At 35.4% G+C, this 21,181-nt stretch overlaps 1 protein-coding gene across 5 annotated transcripts in view; it reads right to left on the minus strand.

Moving 5' to 3' along the window:
* Positions 1-542: 542 nt before the first annotated feature.
* Positions 543-21,181, minus strand: part of LOC110288768 (killer cell lectin-like receptor 7) — a 23,413-nt gene continuing 2,774 nt past the window's right edge. The window contains exons 2-9 of one of the 5 annotated variants that reach the window (XM_021155026.1): positions 20,172-20,250; positions 17,306-17,472; positions 15,732-15,821; positions 14,299-14,517; positions 12,215-12,357; positions 9,808-9,911; positions 823-978; positions 543-726 (exon numbers count right to left, since the gene is read on the minus strand). In XM_021155026.1, the coding sequence (XP_021010685.1) occupies positions 843-978; positions 9,808-9,911; positions 12,215-12,357; positions 14,299-14,517; positions 15,732-15,821; positions 17,306-17,417 (804 nt within the window). In that variant the 5' untranslated portion in view covers positions 17,418-17,472; positions 20,172-20,250 and the 3' untranslated portion in view covers positions 543-726; positions 823-842. Of the gene's footprint in view, positions 727-772; positions 979-9,807; positions 9,912-12,214; positions 12,358-12,977; positions 13,017-14,298; positions 14,518-15,731; positions 15,822-17,305; positions 17,473-19,066; positions 19,143-20,171; positions 20,251-21,181 lie in introns of those variants that run through there. The other 4 variants (XM_021155023.1, XM_021155025.1, XM_021155028.1 and 1 more) reach the window with 4 other exon arrangements.

Here is a 21,181-nt window from a genome sequence, read left to right on the forward strand (position 1 = left end):
TTTTTTTTTTTTATTAAATATAGTCTAATAGGAGTCAAATTGAAAAAGGAGACTTTAGTTGAGAAAATGCTTCTATCTGATTGTCTAGCAGGCAAAAGATCATTAACTACATTTTGACTGATGATTTACTATTACATGTGCCATCCCTGGACAGCTGGAATAAGAAATCAGTCTGCACAAGATAGTAATTCTATTCCTTCATTATCTCTTCTTCAGTGCCTGCCTCTGAGGTCATGTTTGATTTCCTGTTCTTACTACCATCCATAATGTACTGTAAGATATAAGATGGAATAAACTCTTTACTCTCCCCTAAAATAAAGAAGAAAGAAGGAAAGGAAGAAAGGAAGAAAGGAAGAAAGGAAGAAAGGAAGAAAGGAAGAAAGGAAGAAAGGAAGAAAGGAAGGAAGAAAGAAAGAAAGAAAGAAAGAAAGAAAGAAAGAAAGAAAGAAAGAAAGAAAGAAAGAAAGAAAGAGAGAGAAATAAATAGAGAGAGAAAAAAGGAAGGAAGAAAGAGAAAAAAGAAAGAAAGACTCAGTCTAGTTATTAAGGTTCCTTATTTACTTTTATTGGAGTTTATGCAAACAAACAAACAAACAAAAAAACAGATTCATCCAAGACCAGAGAAGATCTGTTCAGTCTCCACAAGGAAGGAAGATGTCCTCTGCTCTGTCATGTCATGTTTCAGAGAAAATTTCCAAAACCTTCCAGATTGTCTCTGTCTTTGCACTGCAGTAAGTCCAATGGTCAAAACACTTTTTTGTAAGTAGTCATAAATTATTACAGAAAACAAATGAGGGTCAGAAAATGTCTTTTTTTTTTTACCTTTACCACTAGTTGGAGAGTCAATGAGGGAATTTATCCAGTCTCTTCCCACAAATACAGATGTATGAATTACCACAGTCACCATTGTCTAGTCTTGTTTTAGATAACAACATACATAATCCATCTCTTATATTATATTTCCTTGAGTTCAAGGCACTGAAAAACAAAAATAACAAGGGGCAACTCTTTAATTTTGATCATTCACTGAAATGTCATGATTTTAAAAAATTCTATTAATCATAGTTTTAGCTCTGGAATATTTCCTTTGTGTAAGTTCCTTGAAATGATCTCTGTCACATACACACACAAAAATTCCCATCTTTTTTCATACTTGCAATTTTTGGTCAGTGAGGAAAACTGATTTTCAATATTTCCAGGAAGTTATTTCATGGTGAACCTGCTCTCCCACTTATTGATATAAATGCTAGGATAAAAGTAAAACCATATGTATATCACACAGAAAACAGTCTTATATTCTCGTGGTGTAAGGAGAAGGGGAAGATTTGAAATACAATCATAGATGAAAGCTTGTAACTATACATTTGGATTGGTTTTACCATTCTCATTCCCCACATCCTAGCTAATGGACATTCCCAGAAACATGGCAATCTGCAGGATTATATATTACAAGATATAAATAACATTTTAAATTTTGATTAAATGCTGCAAGATAAAAAATAATTAGAACTGAGAGCAAATTAGCCCATATGCTGAAACAGAATGACTGTGAGTTCTCAGACAGTCTTGGCAATGTAGAAAAAGTAGAAATCAAAGGATAATTATTTAATAAATAAGATTTTCTTTTATAAACCAATATACATCATATTTCTTCTCAGTCTGATATATTAGCAGAGGTTGGATCAAACCTCACTTTTTCAGAGAAGTAATGCAGCCATTATTTTTTCATAATAGAGAAATCTGACTAAAGAACACACTCAAAATGAAGATCTTCAATGTTATATTTATCTAGTTCTAGTGGACACAATTGTAGTCCCAGGATTTTTGAATTGAAGTTAAGAGGATTCAAGGTTCAGTTCTAACCTTCCATAGACAGGGAGTTTTAGGCTTGTCTCAGGTAATGACACTCTTGCAAAGAAGTGAAGAAAATGAAAGCCACCATTACTACATGAGAATGCGATTTCAAAGGGATCAGTCTTTAGCAAAATATGTCACTGTCTTTGAACTTTGGGTTGAAGATGAGGAGACATTGAATATTGATACTTAACATAATTTGGGATGTAAAATTAACAAGGAATAAAAATTAAACCAAGTGTTTTTTTTTTTTGAGCATAGGCATAACAGGTAAAATACATTAGGAATGGATATGCACGTGAAATAATTATAAGACAGACTGGTAGGCCCAGTTAAGGAATCATGTGTAAATGCTGAATAAAGGCAAAAGTAAGAAAGAACCAGAAGATTGCAGTTCATAAAAGATAATGACTAAAAAGAATTAAAATTTATATTCACACGATTCAGACATGAATTCTCATGAGAAGTTGTATACATTTCAAATATTCATAATTATCAAAATTTGGAAACATGTGTTCATCTGTGATGGAAGAATATTGTGGAATGTTACTGCAATACAAAAGTGCTTTGTGCTCACTCCTTTAATCCCAGCACTTGGAAGGCAGAAGCGGGCAGATTTCTGAGTTCTAGACCAGCCTGGTCTATGGAATGAGTTCCAGGAGAGCCAGGGATACACAGAGATATACTGTCTCAAAAAAAAGTGCTTTGTAAGATGGAGAATGAAACACTGATCTAAGAAAAAAGCTTGAGTTAGATAAACACCATAGCAAAAATGATAACAGTGGAAGATGCAGAGAAATAGAAGCAAACACAAATCTGTACATAGTACCTAACACGCTGCACTAGGCCTTACTCAGTTACAGTACAAGAAAACACATGCCTGCTTGCTTGGGACCAGATGAGGGTGCAGAAAAGAACTTTGGAAGGTGAAAAAATTGCTCTGTTTTAGTTTGATGGTGTCAATTAATGTGATGAAACACCATGGCCCAAGCAATTTGGGAAAAGAAAAGATTTGTTTTGCTTAAACCTCTACATTATTGTCCATCATTGAGGAACTTTCTAATTGAGGCACTTTCTCAATTCTTTCCTCTCAGGTGACTTCTATCAAGTGGATATAAAACTAGTTTGTAGAATGGTGCTGAAAATATGTGCATAATTATAAAACTCATATTCTTCATGACTTCCAGTGGATGCTTTTATATGAAGACTCAACTTCAAGGCTTGTATTTTTTAATTTAATTGTCAGACAAAATATGAGCCAAACTATTTCACAACTTAAGGACATTACATGTGAATGCAATGTATGATTCGGAATTTAAATATATATTGAGAGTGATACGATCCAGAACACTAACCATTGCGGATAATGTGGGTTATGGACTAAAACTTATTACTAGATACATATTGAATAATTGAGATTTAGTAGGATGCTACACAAGATATTGCTTCACACTAGAAATTATTTCTGTTCTAGACAGGTTTAGTATTATTATCATTATCATCATTATTATTAGGCTTCCTAAGTCAAAGAATCTAACACTCTAGCACACGGTGACATCAAACATACTAGGAAACCTAAGCTGCACACAAATTCATACAATTGTATGATTGTAAGTCTTGAGCTTACATAAGCAGCAGGCTGCAGTGAATATATCTGTGAGATTTCAAATTTTATCAAATGGATACAAAAGAGATAGGATGTGTTTAGAATACAAAAGTTTGTATAAGAAGCTATAGCTGCTCAAGCAACTATTCATTAATTCTAAACACATATCTTACAGCATATATATGAATTTTAAGTGTATACATTATACTATGTATAAAAGGTAACAAACACTAATAAACCAACTAACATATAGAAACCTAAAATTACATATTAGTAATTAAGTGTGCTGTCAAAGCAGTGGATTTTGAAATGGTTGATCCTAGTGAGGAGAAACTGTATTATTTTTCAGAATTATATATTTGTTTCTGTGTCATTTTAGAAACAGAAAATGATTCCTTGGGACTTGAGCAATGGCAACCATTCTACAGATGAAGCTGATCTTTGTACCAGGGGAAAAATGATTTTGCCATGTTAAGACAGACTTTAGAAGAGCATTTCTTCCCTTTCCAGCTCATCAACTGATTTGCACATTGGATTGAGAAATGTGGTTAAAACATTTGGTAACTATGTATTCACAAATCATCACTAGAAGTCAACAAAGATGAAAAAAAAATTCTGCTTTTACCTTTCCTTCACCTGTCACACTGAATCAGAGAATGCTTCAGTGCTTCTTAGAAGGAGGAACAAAATACAGGAGGGAATGTGGAGACAAAGTGTGGAACAGAGATTGAGAAAAAGGCCATCCAGAGACTGCTCAACCTGGACATACATTCCATATACATCCACCAAACCTGGAAGTTACTGGGGATGCTGGGAAGTGTTTGTTGACAGGAGGACAGGAGGTGGGTATGACTGTCTCATGAGATGTTCTGCAAGAGCCTGACAAATACAGAGGTGGATTCTTCCAGCAAACCATTGTACTGAGTGTGGAGTCCCTGATGGAGAAGATGGAGAAGATATTTGAGGAGCTGGGGAGGGGCTTGCAGCCCTGTAGTGAAGAGCTACAGTGTTAACTGGCCAAATCTCTGGAAGTTTCAGGACTGGACAACCAAGTAAAGAGTATACATTAGAGTAATCATGGCTCCAGCCATGTATATGGCTGAGAATGGTCTAGTTGGACATCAGGGGCAGGTACAGCCCTTAGTCCTGTCGGGGTTCAATGCCCCATTGTAGGGGAATAACAGTACATGGAGGTCCGAGTGGATGGGAAGGTGAGGGAGCACCCTCATAGAAGGAGGAGGAGGGGGATGGAATACAGGGTTTTGGAGGGGAGAACTGAAGAGGGGATAACTTTGACATGTTAATAAAAATATTTTTAAAAAATCAGAAATTCAAGGCATGTTTGGTAAGTACAGTGAGTTTGAACCAGGCTAGGCTAATGAGAATTAATGCCAAAGAATAGCAGAAAAATACAGACATCCAAAAATCTTATTGGATCTGAAATGTCAATGAGAAAAATCTTTAACAAATGATCACCTTTCTTTAATCTTGGATTTAAACCAGGGAGAAACACAGAATTAAATTTACTATAGAAACAGAAAAGGAAGATAAATGAAACCAAGGTTGTCATGAACAGACAGAAGGGGAGAGGAGAGTGGATACTGGATTCAGTGTACACATTAACCAGCCATGAGATTTTATTTGGGTACAATCAAGGAAGGATGTGTATTGATTGTGAGCAAGGAAGAAAAGAATCCAGCAGACACTGACCCTTCACAAATACACATGATGCATATAGGCTGCATCATGAGATCTTAACTTTACTCCCACAATGATGTTCACCTAGACCTGCACACAATAAGTACAAGTGAGGTTCACACTGCTAACTGGGTTCATTGGAAGATGACATTGTAACAGATGTGCAAGCTTTTGTGACTCTGCACTGGAGTAAATGCTTGTGGTAGCAGCAGGAACCTTCTCACCACTGAACTCCCTTAGTCCAACCTCAGGTCTGACTCTAGTAACTCCATCATCAGGCAACAGTTTCATAGCATAGTCAAGATACACAAAGATATCTTAACTTGGATGCAGGCATCTTCTCTCTTTCTGGCACTTCACTTTAAATGTTGCCACTTGCTCTTCTCTAACTGTGTATGCTTCTATTGGATGTAAACAAGTTTAACTCTGTGACCAGTCACAGAGGAAAATACCAGGAATCCAAGTGCTTGGGAGAAAGTGCCCGAATTCTAGGGCTAATCTGTGGGAAATGATAATTTATACAGAAAACAATTAATAATACTAATAATCTCATTGATTAGAACTCACTTATAAATCTTATAGCACTACTTGTATTCTGGCCACTACTGTGACAGCCTGCTTTAGAGTGTACTTCCAAGAAAGAGAGGAAGGTATTTTCTGGAACCTAGCTGTCCAGACTGATGGGGTCACATCTATAATATAATTGACCCAGAAGCAGACTGGCTATGTTCCGGGGCACTGAAGAAAACTATTTCTGAGAGAGTTATCACTGTGGATATGATGCCTCAGATAGTTTCTGTACCTGCTGAAGAAGAAACACAGTGAATGCCACAAAGTAAATGACATTATAAACAAAACCAGACAGGATCAATACATAAAGCTCAAGAAAAAAAAAAAAAACAGACAACAGAATTAATAACTTGCATATGTAAAATAAGCATGATGGATATCTTTAAAATGAGAATAGACAACCAGACACCCCTGTCCATAGTCCCAACACCAGACAGATGAAGACATGTGGATAAAGAATTCAAGGACAGACAGGGTAAGATGAATCCTTAACTCAAAATAACAACAAAATAATAAAAAAATACCTTTATTTTTAAATTATATAAAAGCAACTTAACTTATAACTACCTAGGCAAGTTATTAAAGGATACACAGAATTATGAGGTGATTTCCTAAAATTTGTATTTGTAAAAGGAAATTGATAATTAGCAAAACAGTGAAAACAAGGTATTAATAATGGAAAAGGGCTATTCTGAGGATCAAGGACAAATGTGGATAAGTACTGGAAAATAGAGTATAGGAGAAAACAAAGGATGGGTTAAACAAAACTAAGGTTGTGTAGAAGGTCTTATGGAAACTCAATAGTTAATAAGCTTATAGTTGAACAACACAAAACATATTCCATGTGTTCCTAAAGATTTGGAGTTTTATATTTTATGTTTTGTTTAGTTTGGGTTTTCTTTAAGGTGGTTTGTCTGTGTGTTTCTTTGTTTGTTGGGGGGCAATTTTTTTCACATTGGGCTTTTGTTTCCTTGATTGATTGATTTTAGTTTTTTTTTGTTGTTGTTGTTGTTTTGTTTTTGTTATTTTTCCTTGGGAAGAGGGAGAAATAATATGAAGTTGAGTTGGTAGGAAGGTAGGAATGTACAAGGAGTATTTTGAGGAGACAGTATGGTATCAAAATATATTCTATGAAAAATGTAATTAAAAATAAAATTTTAACAAGTAGCTGAAAGAGTAGGATGCAGATACTAAAACCCAAACAATGGATTGAAGCCAAGGAGTTCTGCAGTGGAATTAGAGAAGAATCTGAGGCCAACCACCTAACTAATCTTGATCCCTGAGATCACTCAGTCACTGAGGCCCCAACCATTCAGCTTTTATGAGCTGTTATGAGGCCCCCTACTCATATACAGCAGAAGACTGCCTGGTCTGACCTCAGTGAGGGAAAATGTACCTAACCCTAGAAAGACAAGAGGACCCAGGTAGTGAGGAATCCTGGTGCTGTAAGTGGGGTGGGTATGGACATCCTCTTGGAGATTGTGAGAGGAGGTGTGGGATGAGGAACACCCAGATGGCCGATTGGGGGGAGCATAAAGACTGGATTGTAAAAAATGATTAGAGAATCATAAACAAACAAACAAACAAACAAACTATTTAACTTTGAAGAAGAGTTACAATTCCAGAAGTTAATTTTTTAAAAGAAAACCAAAGTAAAAAGCCTAGGATTCCTCCAGAGGTAGTACTTACTAGTCAGAGAGACAATAGGGGTCTCCCACATAGCAATGGCTAATAATACTGTCTTTGTTTACTTCACATAACTATATAGTAAGACCCTATTGATGAATATTTTCCACACATTAACATCAAAACATAGATAAATTAACCTCAAGCCAATAAGGAAATGTCTGCACCAGGGATGGCTTTCTAAGGGTTATTAGGTGCTTTGCATGTTGCAGGAAAGGAAATTTATGAATAATCCTATCGTGCACTGGACACTGCATCCTCAAATGCTGACCTGCTGCAGACCAGGCAGATGTGCCCAGTATTACTATTATTATAGGATAAATAGATGCTTTCTTATTGGAGTTGTGGAATTTACCATGGGAAAACATGTTTGGTGTTGTAATTCAAATCCAAAGTCTGAGACTGGGAAGGTCATAAAGCTTACATTGGAATTCGCTACAATTACTCTGCTAATAGTCAGGGGTTAAATTGCATTCATTTTTTTCCATTAAATAAATTTAGTGTTACAATAATTTAACTCCAAATACAACTTTTGAATTTTCATTGAGTCATAATGACAATTCATGTTTCAATTGAAATGTCAGGGCTCACTGGACTCTGTTACAAAACAATAAACCTTTGTTCACTTTTCAATGGTCAGTATTAGAGTCCAAAAATTAGCTGTGAACTGGATCTCTGTGGAACCCAAATTAATAAAGGTAAGTCTATTTTCAAAATCTACTGCAGCCATTCTAAAATCCCTGATCAAGGTTTAATAGATACACAAGGACATATTAAAGAAGAGGACCCTCATGGTCTTTAACATCTGATTTGCTGAGAAGACAGAAAAAGCTGAGCCAGTGCTAATGGGAGAGGGGGGTTACTGATAGAGAAACTAAGCAACTAAGCAACCCAACAGCAGTGGAAGACACAGCACATTCACAATCACCAGCAGCAACCCTCACACTGGATGGCACACGGCAGCTGTCCATGAGTAACACAAAAAAGCAAGCATCAGTAGTTTTACCCAGAGAGTGGCAACTGGAGTGCACGGGCAGGCCCTAATTCTACAAAGCATAGAGTGGGAGCTTCAGAGCACCACTCATGGTGTACAGAAACACCTAGAAGGCTTCCCAGGTGATGCTGGTCTGTCTTGTGGAAGCTGAGGAGCAGAAAGGCATTGGTTACTGTTGCTGATACAGCTTAAAAGAACCGGAAAGTTACACCATAAAAGAGAGAAACCTAAAACAAAAACAAAAACAAAAACAGGACTCTGTGTGAAAAGTAAAAAACAAAGCAAAGAGCTGGGCAGTGGTGGTGCACGCCTTTAATCCCAGCACTTGGGAGGCAGAGGCAGGCAGATTTCTGAGTTCGAGGCCAGCCTGGTCTACAAAGTGAGTTCCAGGACAGCCAGGGCTATACAGAGAAACCCTGTCTCGAAAAACCAAAAAGAAAAACCAGAGGAAATAAAAAAACAAAGAAAACGAAGTATTAGCTAAAGAAATAGTGGGTCTTTGTGGTCAAACCATATTTTTAAGGCATGTTTGAACAAACTTTCATTTATCTAGTTGCTAGGAAGATCAGGCTTTAAAGAAAGATTGATGTGCCAGCTTTCCTCTGCTCCTTGCCATTTCATGTGCTGTTGAGTGTCATTTTCCTGTCCTTGGGTTTTTATCCCCATTTGGCAAACATCATGTGCAACTATCAGTCAGATTTGCACACGAGGAACAGGGAGAGGGTGTGACAAAATTTGTCCTGGGGAAGTGATGCCCGTCATGGCTGGTGTAATCACTGGGCCTTAGAAAGAGCCTGCTCAAATGCCTGGTAAATGCTCCCACATCACACCTTGCCAGGCTTTCTCAGGCTTCACACACTTTACATGTTTTCATGGGCCATCCATAACATAAAGCTTCTAATACCCAATATTATAAATTGCTATTCATTATGGGATTCTAAAAAATAGAATGAGTAGGACAAGTTAAAGGCCTTACCTGGAAATGTAAGGCAGGCATACATATGTATGCATACATAAATATTTCTTATATTTTAAAAAATCAATAATTATGTAAGTGAACAAAATAAAAAAATGTCACATGAAAGTCTGTGAGACTCAATGTATCTGTCATGATCATTCAATCACTTCATATCATCTCAAGTTGTTTACTTTCTAGGGTCCTTTTCAATTTAGAAGACAAAGTCCTGAGATGTATGCAGTATTAAGCCTCCTTTGGTTAACTCCTAGTCTATACATCGTCCCTCTGTAACAGTTGTTCACACTGTGTCTTATGCAACTTGTCCTTACACCTGAGCTCCATAGAAAATGAGGAAAGACAAGTGAAATGAGAGAAAAGCCTTTGCACACAATCCTACCAATTCCCGACCAGTGTTAGAGTCTGAAGGGCTCAGAAACTCACAGTTTAGATGGGCCATTTTCAATCCATACCCAATCATTCTTCTTATTATCATATGACAATCCAATCCAGCAAGTGTCTGAAGGAACCAGGAGTTGAAGGAACTTCTGTAAAGGAAACAACAGACCTCACAATAGAATTTCTCTCTGATTAGAGAAGAACAAGAAGGGAAATTTCCCAACATTCACATGTCATTCTCTGTTGGCCTATCCTTCCACTGCTCAGTTCCACTGTGCTCATTTTCTAAAGTGGATTCCTACTAGTAGCACATTTAAATCAAAACTATGTCAGTTCAATAAGTTATTTATAATAAAACTTCCAGGTGTCCTGAGATACTGGGTTCATGGATTGATTTGTGCCTATGTTTCTTAGACCTAGACTCATTACGTACACACAATCTTCCTGCTCAAGGCCCATAAAAATTTATATATCATTAAAGAACTTCTGATGCTATATGAAATTATTCAAATGTGAATTCTGGAATACTTCATAAGCATTTAGGAAGTGTTCATTTGGAAATTAATGCCCTGTCTTCAAAGGAAATTTATAAAGATGAAAATTGCTCTGTAAAACTCTGTGCATTAAGATCCATGCTCCAGAGACTATTCAGAAGTGACAGAACTGAGTAGATGGGGAGATATATTTAGTATATTTTACATGTGACACCTGAGTGGCATGATGCCTAATTAATTGAGTATTATATTTTAAAATATGAATGTGTTTACATTTAATTATGTTAGTTCTCTCTCTCTCTCTCTCTCTCTCTCTCTCTCTCTCTTTCTCTCTCTCTGTGTGTGTGTGTGTTTCCATGTGATTTCCTCATTTTTGCTGGTATGAATTTACTTATCTCCTGTGTTTTCCTGTATATCATTACTTATCCTTTTAGGTTAGATTTTTCCTTCTTGTATTTTCTATATAGCTGGATTTGCGGATAGATATTGTTTGGATTTGGATGTGTCTTAAAATATCGTCTTTTCTACATCTATGGTGATTGAGAGTTTTACTGGGTACAATAGTCTACATTGTTAATTATGCTTTGTCCTTAGTTGGAAGATATCTGCCCAGACCCCTTTCACTTTTTGAGTCTCTATTGAGAAGTTGGGTACAATTCTGGTAGTTCTGTGTTTGTATGTTACCTACCATTTTTCCCTTGTTGTTTTTAATATTCTTTCTTTCCTCTGGAGATTTTGTATTTTGATAATTATATGATGGGTGTATTTTCTTTTCTGGCCCATTCTAATTGGTTTTCTAAAAGCTTCTTTTATGTTTATTGTTACCTCTTTCTTTATGTTGGGAATGTTTTCTTCTATGATTTTGTTGAAAACATTTTTGAACTTAGAATTGGGCTCTTTTTAAGTTCTTCTATTCCTATTAATTTTAGGTTAGGTATTTTCAAGGTATCCCAGATTTCCTGGGTGTTTTGTATCATGAATTTTTTATATTTAGCATTTTCTTTGACTAATGAATATTGTATCTTCTATGCCTCATCTAAACAGAGAATTCTCAACTGAGGAGTCTCAAATAGATGAGAAGCACATAAATAAACGCTCAAAGTCTTTAGCCATCTGGGAAATGCAAATCAGAATAACTCTGAGATGCTCTCTTACAACAATCAGAATGACTATGATCAAAAACAAGTGATAGCTCATGCTGGCAAGGATGTGGGGCAAGGGGAACACTGCTCCATTTCTGATGGGAATGAAAAATTGCACAACCAGTTTGGAAATGCATTTGTTGGTTTCTGATAAAACTAGCAATACTTCTATCCCAAGACCCAGTTTATCCTGGGCATATACCCAAATTAAACAGGAAATGTCAGAATCTTGGAAACTTTGTTTTCTTTTAAATTGTCATATCTAATGATGAATATCTGTTTTACAGAACATAAGGATACTATGTAGTAACCTGCCATTTTTCAGGTTAGTGGATAGTTTCAGTGAAATTAACCCTGGGACTCACTGGTCAAACTATGTAATCCCACATTTCTCATATAATCCCATTTTGCAAACAGGCCCAGGGCTCAGCTACTTTCCTTTTTGTCATCTGATTTCTCATCTCAGGCTGCCTCACTTCCATGTTCCAAAGATCAAACCCTAGACAGAGGGAGTTTTCTTGGCACTCTAAGGAGATAAATGACTGTCAGTAATAGAATATGCTGTACCAAAGGATTAAACTTCATCTGGGAAAGACATGCTTTCTGAAGGACTCTCTTGTAGACTCCTGAGAAATGGAGGAGACTGAAAGATAGAAGTGTTTCTATACAAACCAGTCTCTACTTTACAGTTTTGTTCACATTACAGGAAAACAATATACAAATGTTAAAAAAAAAATACCTGAATTCAGTATCTCATTATTCAGGGTTAGAGACTGTGTCTAAGAAAATAAAAAGCCAAGTAAGAGTCTGCAGTACCAGTTCATCCTCATTGTCTATCTTCAGAAGGGATAAGCTGGAATTCTGGCAGGTCTGTTTACATCCACTCCATGGTTTTCTGTCCATGATGAAATAATAACATTTTATACCATAGCAGAACCAATATATTTCAAAACCTCTGCCTGCAACAGAGAAGGTAAATGGTTAAATGTATTGTTTTCTGGTGTTCTGTTATCAGAACAATATATTAATTCTGTGGAAAAAATTAAAATCTCACTTGGCACAGAAATTGAAATTTTCTGATGTCTGTAGACCCCTGCATCGATCGCCATGCTAGCCTGATTCATTTCCCTATAAAGGATAAAGAGTTTTCTTTTTTGTGTATGCCCTACATTTTCTCTATTGATTCATTCATTATTGATACCAGAAATATTTCAATATCTCTATAATATTACCAATGGTCTTGGGTAGATCAAATGTGCCAGTACAGGGGAATGCCAGGGTCAGGAAGCAGGAGTGGGTGGGTTGGGGAATAGGGTGGGGGGAGAGTATAGGGGGCTTTGTCGATAGAATTTGAAATAAATGAAGAAATTATCAAATAAAAAAAGAAAAGAAAAGAAAAGAAACGACAAGAAAAGAAAAGAAAAGAAAAGAAAAGAAAGGAAAAGAAAAGAAAAGAAAAGAAAAGAAAAGAAAAGAAAAGAAAAGAAAAGAAAAGAAAAGAAAAGAAGAAAATACAGGGTATCATGTGACCCAGGCTGACTTCAACCTTACTATATAGCCAAGATGATCCTGTACTCACCCTTCCCCTCTGCCTTGGAGATGGGTCTTTTGTGAACACCTATAGAAATTAAAGTGTAAATGATGTGAAGAAAAAAAATAGAGAGAAATAAGAGACATATGACGGAGGTTTTGGTGTTGATTGACTCTTCTCCTGATTATGTTGATGTCTTCAGTGTTGTGCCCATATGTTCAAATGTTAAAAGTTGAACACATTGAAATGCATGAAATTTAGGTTGCAAGATCACCTCAATATGAATATTTTGTTTAGAGAGGGGCTGGGAATGTCCATGCTCTCTTAAGTAACTCTATTTCCAACCTTCATTTTTCTCTCAGGCTGGCTTGGAATTTTCTGGGATGTCCTAATATTTCTGAATGTTAGAATCCTCCTTCTTCAACCTCATAATTATAGGAATTATTTCATTATTATTATTTACAGATAATTAAGTGGTTTTTAATTAATGTGTCCAAAACTTTTTCATGGGTCTAGAATATTTCAACGGTTGATTTGGAGTTTTTTTTTCCTTTAACAAATTTTATAATGTAGCATTTTTAAATATATTAATCCTGACACAATGAGAATCATCTTATCCTACTATCACAGAATGGTGATATTATATACAAGAGCTCTTTGTTATCTCTAAATCTTCTAAAAATAACTAATGATGATTGATAAACTGTGTCAGTTAAAATAAAATGACAAGTCACACTGAAGTTTAAGAGAAGTTCCTGTGAATTAATCTTTTCATCTTACCAGCCTCAATTACATTGTCATTGACAGAATTGCAATGTACACAAACAATGGGGAACCTTACTTGTCTTCTCCAGGGAGAGTCCCTTACTTACCAACAGTCCAACTCTCTCAAGACATGACAGATGGAAAACATAGTCTCTCTCTCTCTCTCTCTCTCTCTCTCTCTCTCTCTCTCTCTCTCTCATACACACACATTGTTCTTAAAAGTTCATCCAATAAATGATCTAATCTACTTTAGTGTAATAGTTCATAAATACATACTAAAAACTTCCATATTCTGTCAGCAACAAAGTTAGAGAAATTCCAATGGACCAAAACAATTAAAAAAATTCAACGGCACTGATTTTGTAATTCCTTCCCCAGAGGAGAGTAGGAGTGAAAAACAGAACCTGACTTTTAGAAACTATAAGGTTCTCATAATCCAAAGATGGACTTCTGAGTTCCCAGATCTCTACATGAAATAAGGAACCCCCAAATGAACCCAAAGATCACCAGTGTCTTAAGCTGCTGGTTGGAGTTCAAAGCTTCCAGAGAACAAATAAAAGTTAATGATACAATTCTGTATTTATTGTATTCCTATGCAACATACCTGTGTGCTGTGAGGAATCTGAAAAAGTCTTGGTTTCACTGTACCATCTGCTCTGTTCCTTGTTGAGGGATTCTAGAAGATCATTGCCTGGCCTACATTCTATAGACTTATTTCTCAGCAGTTGATCCTTCAAGTTGATGTCACTTTGCATGGTGCTGCAGTTATCGTGGCAGTTTAGATTTTCCTGCAGTTCATGTTTTTGTTGACTATGCTGAAAAACTAAGTTAGTCACAGTTTAATATCAAAAATGCTTATGAGAAGTACATAAAGAAATTTAAGGTTAGAGAAAAAGCTGCATGTTGACACCCAACAGATATTATTACTTTCATTGATACATTAACATTTATAAATTAGCCCTTTATTTAAGTCACTATAAAAACTAATTCTTCAATATTTCACTAAGTTAAGTTTACTGTAAAACAAAGCATATAGAAATAAAATTACAGTGGAAGTAACTTCCATTCACTTCATATTTACAACACAAATTTACAAATAATTACCTAAGTAAAATATTCAGTGAATACGTAACACACTATGAAAATATGAAGTAATAAAACAGATTAAGAAATGGCACAATTCTTATTGGAGCATATGTAATGCAATATATCCGCATGCATAATAATATTTTACCAGAGCCTGGAAGTGATTTCCTCTGTTAATGTAGAGAAATTCAATTAAGTTTAACCTTTAATACCTCTGTACAGATGAATTATTTTTACTTGAGCATAGCCTCAAAATATATTGAAGAAATGTAAAAAGAAGGTCATGAATTCTTTGCACAGCTCTTTTCCAGAAATGTTTACATCAGATTCACAATCACCTGAGTTCAGAAAGTAGACTATCGCCAACTCCTCAGAAGAAATATGACCAAAAATGAGACAGAACAGAGTAATTCTCAAGAGTCCCAGAGCTAACAGATTAAGTATGAAAGAAAACAGAACACTGCATATTGTCAGGAAAATACTTAACTCCAGTGATTCTGACTCATCCCCTGACTACAGGCAAAACAATATATAGCATGTATAACTGCATAGTTACTGTCTAAAGCTATTCTTTTTTTAATTACATATGCACTTTAGCTAAATAAAATATCCAAATGTTTATGCAAATGTTATCCCCTTTCCTGGTTCCCCTCCAAAACCCCCTATCTCCTCCCCCTCCTCCCTCCCCCTGCTAAACAACCCACCCACTCCCGCTTCCTGGCTTTGGCATACCCCTAAACTAGGACATAGAGCCTTCACAAGATCAAGGGCCTCTCCTCCCATTGCTTTCTGACTAGGCCACCCTCTGCTACATATGCAGCTGGAGCCGTTAGTCCCACCATGTGTATTCTTTGGTTGGTGGTTTAGCCACTGAAAGCTCTGGGATTACTGGCTAGTTTATATTGCTGTTCTTAATCAGAAGGAAAAATAATATTTCTCTCAGTTACTCACTCTTTATTGCCAACAATGCAACAGTTACCAGGAGAAGAAAACAGAGGATTCCACAAGCTATCACAATGAGCTTCCAGGGGACTGAATACTCTTAAAAAAAACAAAAAAAACAAAAAACAAAAACAAAAAAACAAAAAGAAAGACACACAAACAACAACAAAAAACAAAAAGAAAGTAAAATCATCACCACAAAAAGAGCACATATCAATACTAATTACATTTTTGTAGTATGTATACTAGGGGAAATATTGCACAAGTCGATGATATAAACAGATTGAAAGTGTACACTCAAAAATTGTAGATTTCTACCTAAAATGCACCCAATGTAGAAATCCTATGCATGTGAATTTCCACAAAATGTAGAAGTTATTTCAATCTTGGCATTATATTGTGAATCTTCCTGACTCAACCTAGAAGGAGCTGGACAACATGCATGTGCCGTCACACAACTCTACAAAAAGAAAAGCATGTTCTACAGAAGGCAGTGGAGGCATAGATACAATCCAAATACAAGATACCATTTTGATGCATGAAGTCCACCAAGAAAAATAACTGTAGATAGAAAGGAAGAAAGAGGGATGAATGTTCTTGGGAACTAATAGGGAACCACGGCTGCTCTAGACCTGATTTGTATACATCCCCATCCTTGAAAGGGCCTAGAAGTCAACTATCTCTTTGTCCCTGTAAGTTTGATTTTGCTCTCTGTAATACTAAACATTTTGGTTTATCTAAGGCATTTGAAATCTGAAACTCGTGCCTTTGATTATCACTACATCAAAGAAGAAAAAGATATCAGCTTGGAGCACACAAGACACAGTGTGTGCAAAGTAAAAAAAAGAGAGAACAAAAAGTGAGATTTCTACTTTTTCATTAATAAATGAAATTATTCTTTGATATTTTAAGGAACTCTCACTGAGGTTTACTTTTCCCCACCCCCACTAACCTGTCATCTCCTCTTCCTTCATCTGCAACTTTATTTCCAGTAGGAGACTTCCTGTTCTGATAGACAACTATTGTTGCTGTTGCACTAGACATTGAGGATATTAAAAAAAAAGTCTATCTTCAAGAATAAAAATATGCAATAATTTCATTATCTAATGATTTTGTTTCTCTAGAATATTTGGTGTACTTTCTAACTCTAGTTTGTTAGATTTACATTTTTCAAAATTCTTTTTGATTAGTATAAATAACAAACAACAACACACTCCTAGTGGTTTCTCATTTCTTCTTGATTCTCAAGAATTGTTTTTTTTTTTTTTTTACATATTTCTTTTGTTCTTCTCTGCCCATCTGATTACTTTAGTAGATGGCTAAAACTAAAGAGTAGAAGTAGGGTTATATTTTCTTTCTTTTTTAAAATTTTAAACTCTTTCTTTTGAAAACTTAGATTTGGATGATTTTTTACATTATTACTCTTTAACCAATACTGTTTTCTTCCTTCCTGTACTTGTGCATAACCAAGCCCCAATGAGATCAATCATTATAGTTTTACATAGAAATTAAGAATATTTATAATTTGTAAAAGTGTAAAATTCATTAAAAAACATGTGATATTAGATACTTAAAACACTTACTTCTGTAGCAAGCTTCTCTGGGCCTTTGAGGCTCCTCAGTCCTCACTAGTTTCTGCAACCTTGAAGACTTATGAAATCTCACAGTTGAGTAAGTGACCTCCTGCTCACTCATCTTGGGAATGGTGTATGAAGTATGTTCTCAGTTAAAATGGTGTCTTGAGTGGTTTCTATGAAAAATGTTAAAATGTTAACCTACAGGAAGATAACTGGATATGATGATACAGAGGTCTGGAAAAGAGTGGGGTCTGACTAACTCACTTAATGCTATAAACACCCTGACATGGACTGACTCAATTTCCATTACAGGTGAGAACTTATTGTAGATTTTTGTTAAAGTAGTTCATATTTCTAATGGTCACAGCAATTATTTCTAAGAAATATGGAAAGAATTAAAAATTTAATAAGTCATTCTACAATTGATATAGTCTCTTTGAAATTTTAGGAATAAATAAAAATGTTGCTTTTAAATTATTTATACATTTTGATAATAAATGAATATTAATTGTTTTTTCAGTCTTTTTATTTATACATGACTGTCAGACTTTCCCTGACACTACCTTAAGAAAGATATTTGAAGGTTAATACTACAGGTGATCCAATATACACAAATATCTCTTGGATTGAAGCCCCAATGAGCTAAGATGTCCAACCTCTCCACCCAGCCACATTCCCTAGACTCTTCTCCATGCTTCAACTGGGTAAGTAGATTCAACCAGAAAAGTTCCTAATGAATGGGATAAACCAGACACAGAAAGAAATATGTGGTATATTCTATATCATCTGAGTCTCATAGCTCAAAGTCAGCAGAAATATTTCTAACCTTTAGTATTGACAGCGAAAAGAGAAGAAGAAAGGGGTCATTGCTGGATGGGGTGTGGGAGCAACAGAGAGAGGCATATAGGGTACATTATGAACTTTTAATCTCACAGCATTTCATGTTCATGATCATGTCACATATAAAATATACACACATGATGTTGCAAGGGGAGGCTATATGAAAATAAACTTTGTCATAATGCAGTACACACAAGCTAATGTCCATGAAGGAAACCATCTGATAGTAGATAGCACTGTATTTATAAAGAGTAAGTACTTGTAAATAGTAAGTATTTGTAACTGACATTACCTTGATATTAATAACTGAGCTGAGATCCAGCAGATAATAAATACAAGTTGCACATGTGAGAGCATTCTTCTCAAGTTTTTCTAATTTATGAAATTTTCTGAAGTGATTCACCTTTTGCCTTTTATCTTGACAAAATAAAAAGAATCCTTCCATTACTGAATTCTTTCTCAAAATAGTCATTTATTATTATTGCTCTTGGGATAGTTGAGCCAAGGTGCAAGTGTCCAGAAGGCAATTTTACAAAGTGAGTTCTCCCACTCCACCTTCATGTGAAGTCCAGGGATCAAACTAGGTGGTCAGTCAGCCTTGTGTAGCAAGTTCATTTACACACTGACCATTTTTATCTGGATCCTATTATGACATCATTTATGTGGGTAATATATAAACATTTAACCCAGTTAAAGAATAATGAACTCCATAGATCCCTCTACCTTAATATCCTAGCACACAACACACATCACAGCATACTCCTAAAGAATATAATTAATGCAAAATCACAGTTGTCACATGCTGCCAGATTTAACCTGATCTAAAACAACTAACAGGCCTTCCTCATCAATCGAGTGCTCACATAACATTATCTGAAATTATATTTGATCATTTAGTAGAAAACCAATAAAAGAAGTTATTGTTACCTGTGTCTCTACTGAGAAGTGATTCTGGTGGAGGAAAAAGTTGGCTTTTTCTGGTTGATACCCCCTAAGTGTCTCCAAAATAAATAGTAGAACTAAATTTCCACTGAGTGATACTCAACCTCATGATTTTATGCTCCTCCTCTTCATCAAAGCAAAAAGAGGAAACTGCTTAATGAAACCTGACTCTCAGAGCAAAGGAGAGAAGTAACGTACTTTTCCAGATGCTGCAAAACAAATGTCCATAACTGATATTTTTAAGACAGAGAAGATGAATACTCCTGCAGAGAGAGGGAAAACACTGTCCTTAGCAAAACAACTAGGAAAAATGTGAGTGTGATGCTCCTAGTTTTGCAATAGACTGTTGGAAATTTACTCTTATGTTACTAATTTTTAAGTTATTTCTTCATTTTGAATTATGCTAATTGCAGCTAAGTATGGTGAAGTCTTCCTTTACACTTTTCTAGATTTTTAATCATATATAATATTTCCTATTAACATTGATGTCATTCTGTATGGAGTGTTTTAATGCTGATGTTGTCACGGTGTCGGGAAACAAATCTAAGACAATGAACATGCTCAGCAAATATTCATCCCCTGAGCTACAGACCCAGGACTTGGTTTTGTTTTGTTTTTGTTTGTTTGTTTTTCTTTGTTTGTTGTTGTTGTTTGAGACAGATAATTTATTTTACTATGTAGCACAGGTTGACCTCACACTCATGTTCCTCGGTTTCCATACATTTTTGTCTTAGAATTATAGCTGTATAATCATGACAGCAATATGCTCTAGGTTAATAAATAAATAATACACATTTCTTCATTTTATATATATTGATCTCAATATTTTAAAGTCATATAAGTATTAATTACTTATGTGCAGCATAAATAACTGATCATCTATTACTGTGGATCATCCCAGTTGTTCTATAATAATTTGTTGTTGTTAGTTTAAAAACTACATGGGACATTCTTTAGAACATACTAAAAAAGGCATCTTATGCATGAAGTCATAGGATTCAAGGAAATATACATTTGAAGAACTCTAATAAAGTTTATCAGATGACATCAAATTTATTTACATTCTATCCATTGGCATGAAAATACTCACAGCTAGATTTTTAAAGATGAGATGATGTGATTTTTTTTTTCTTCTGTGAGTTTTGTACTTCAGTTTGTGATGAGAATTCCTGGAAAGAAGCTGTTTCAGCAACGAAGGATTTAATGTACAGAGAAGTGAGACTTTATAGTGTTGTGAATCTCAGGAATAATTATGTTACCAGAGGCTAGGTCTAACCCTCTAAATAATCTGTGTCAGAACAAACATCCTGTTACCAGTAGATAAAAACTTCAAGAAATATGTGAATGTAACAGACCACTAGCTTCCACAAAACTGAAGGCTAAGAATGTCCTCTGATGACCTATAGAAAAGTTTCCCCCATATTGCTGCAACTACCTCTCTGATATATCCACCAATGTATACTAAACTTATCTGGCTTTATGACTTTTTAGGTTCTTTAAAACTATAAAACTTCATGAAACTTCTCCCACATTGGAAAATGGAGCCACGGTCACTCTAAATGGATCCAGAATATAGTATCTTTTATTCCATATACAGTGAAAGCTTGTTTTTGTGTCAATAGCTCTCATTCAAAGCTTTTCCTGTGCACATTACTAGTGAGGCTGCACATGCTGAATAATTCAGACACTTCACTGGGATTGAGGGTGCAGTTTAGTGTATGGCCATGCTTGGTATATACAAAGCCTTAACCACATATCATACAATAATGATAATAATACAAATGACAATGATAGTAGCAGAAACAATGATAACAATAATAGAATAAAGAGAGGATGTAAAAATTAAAACTATTTTATTTCAATTGTCTGTTGCCATGATAAATATATTCAAGTCACTCACTAATCTGTACTTTCATTTTATTGTAGCTTTTCAAACCTGCTGGCTTGTTTTTGATGAAACAGTTTAAATTGTTCTTCAAATCAAGTGACGGTGATTGAAAAAGCACTGGGAAATGGTGAATGACTTGAGACTAGAAGAGGAACTCAAGATGTCTGACTCCTAATAAATTGTGTGTGCATGTGTGTGTGTGTGTGTGAGAG

Source organism: Mus caroli, unplaced genomic scaffold (assembly GCF_900094665.2).
Source record: "Mus caroli unplaced genomic scaffold, CAROLI_EIJ_v1.1 scaffold_6321_U1_1, whole genome shotgun sequence".
In the NCBI taxonomy this organism is placed as follows: Eukaryota; Metazoa; Chordata; class Mammalia; order Rodentia; family Muridae; genus Mus; species Mus caroli.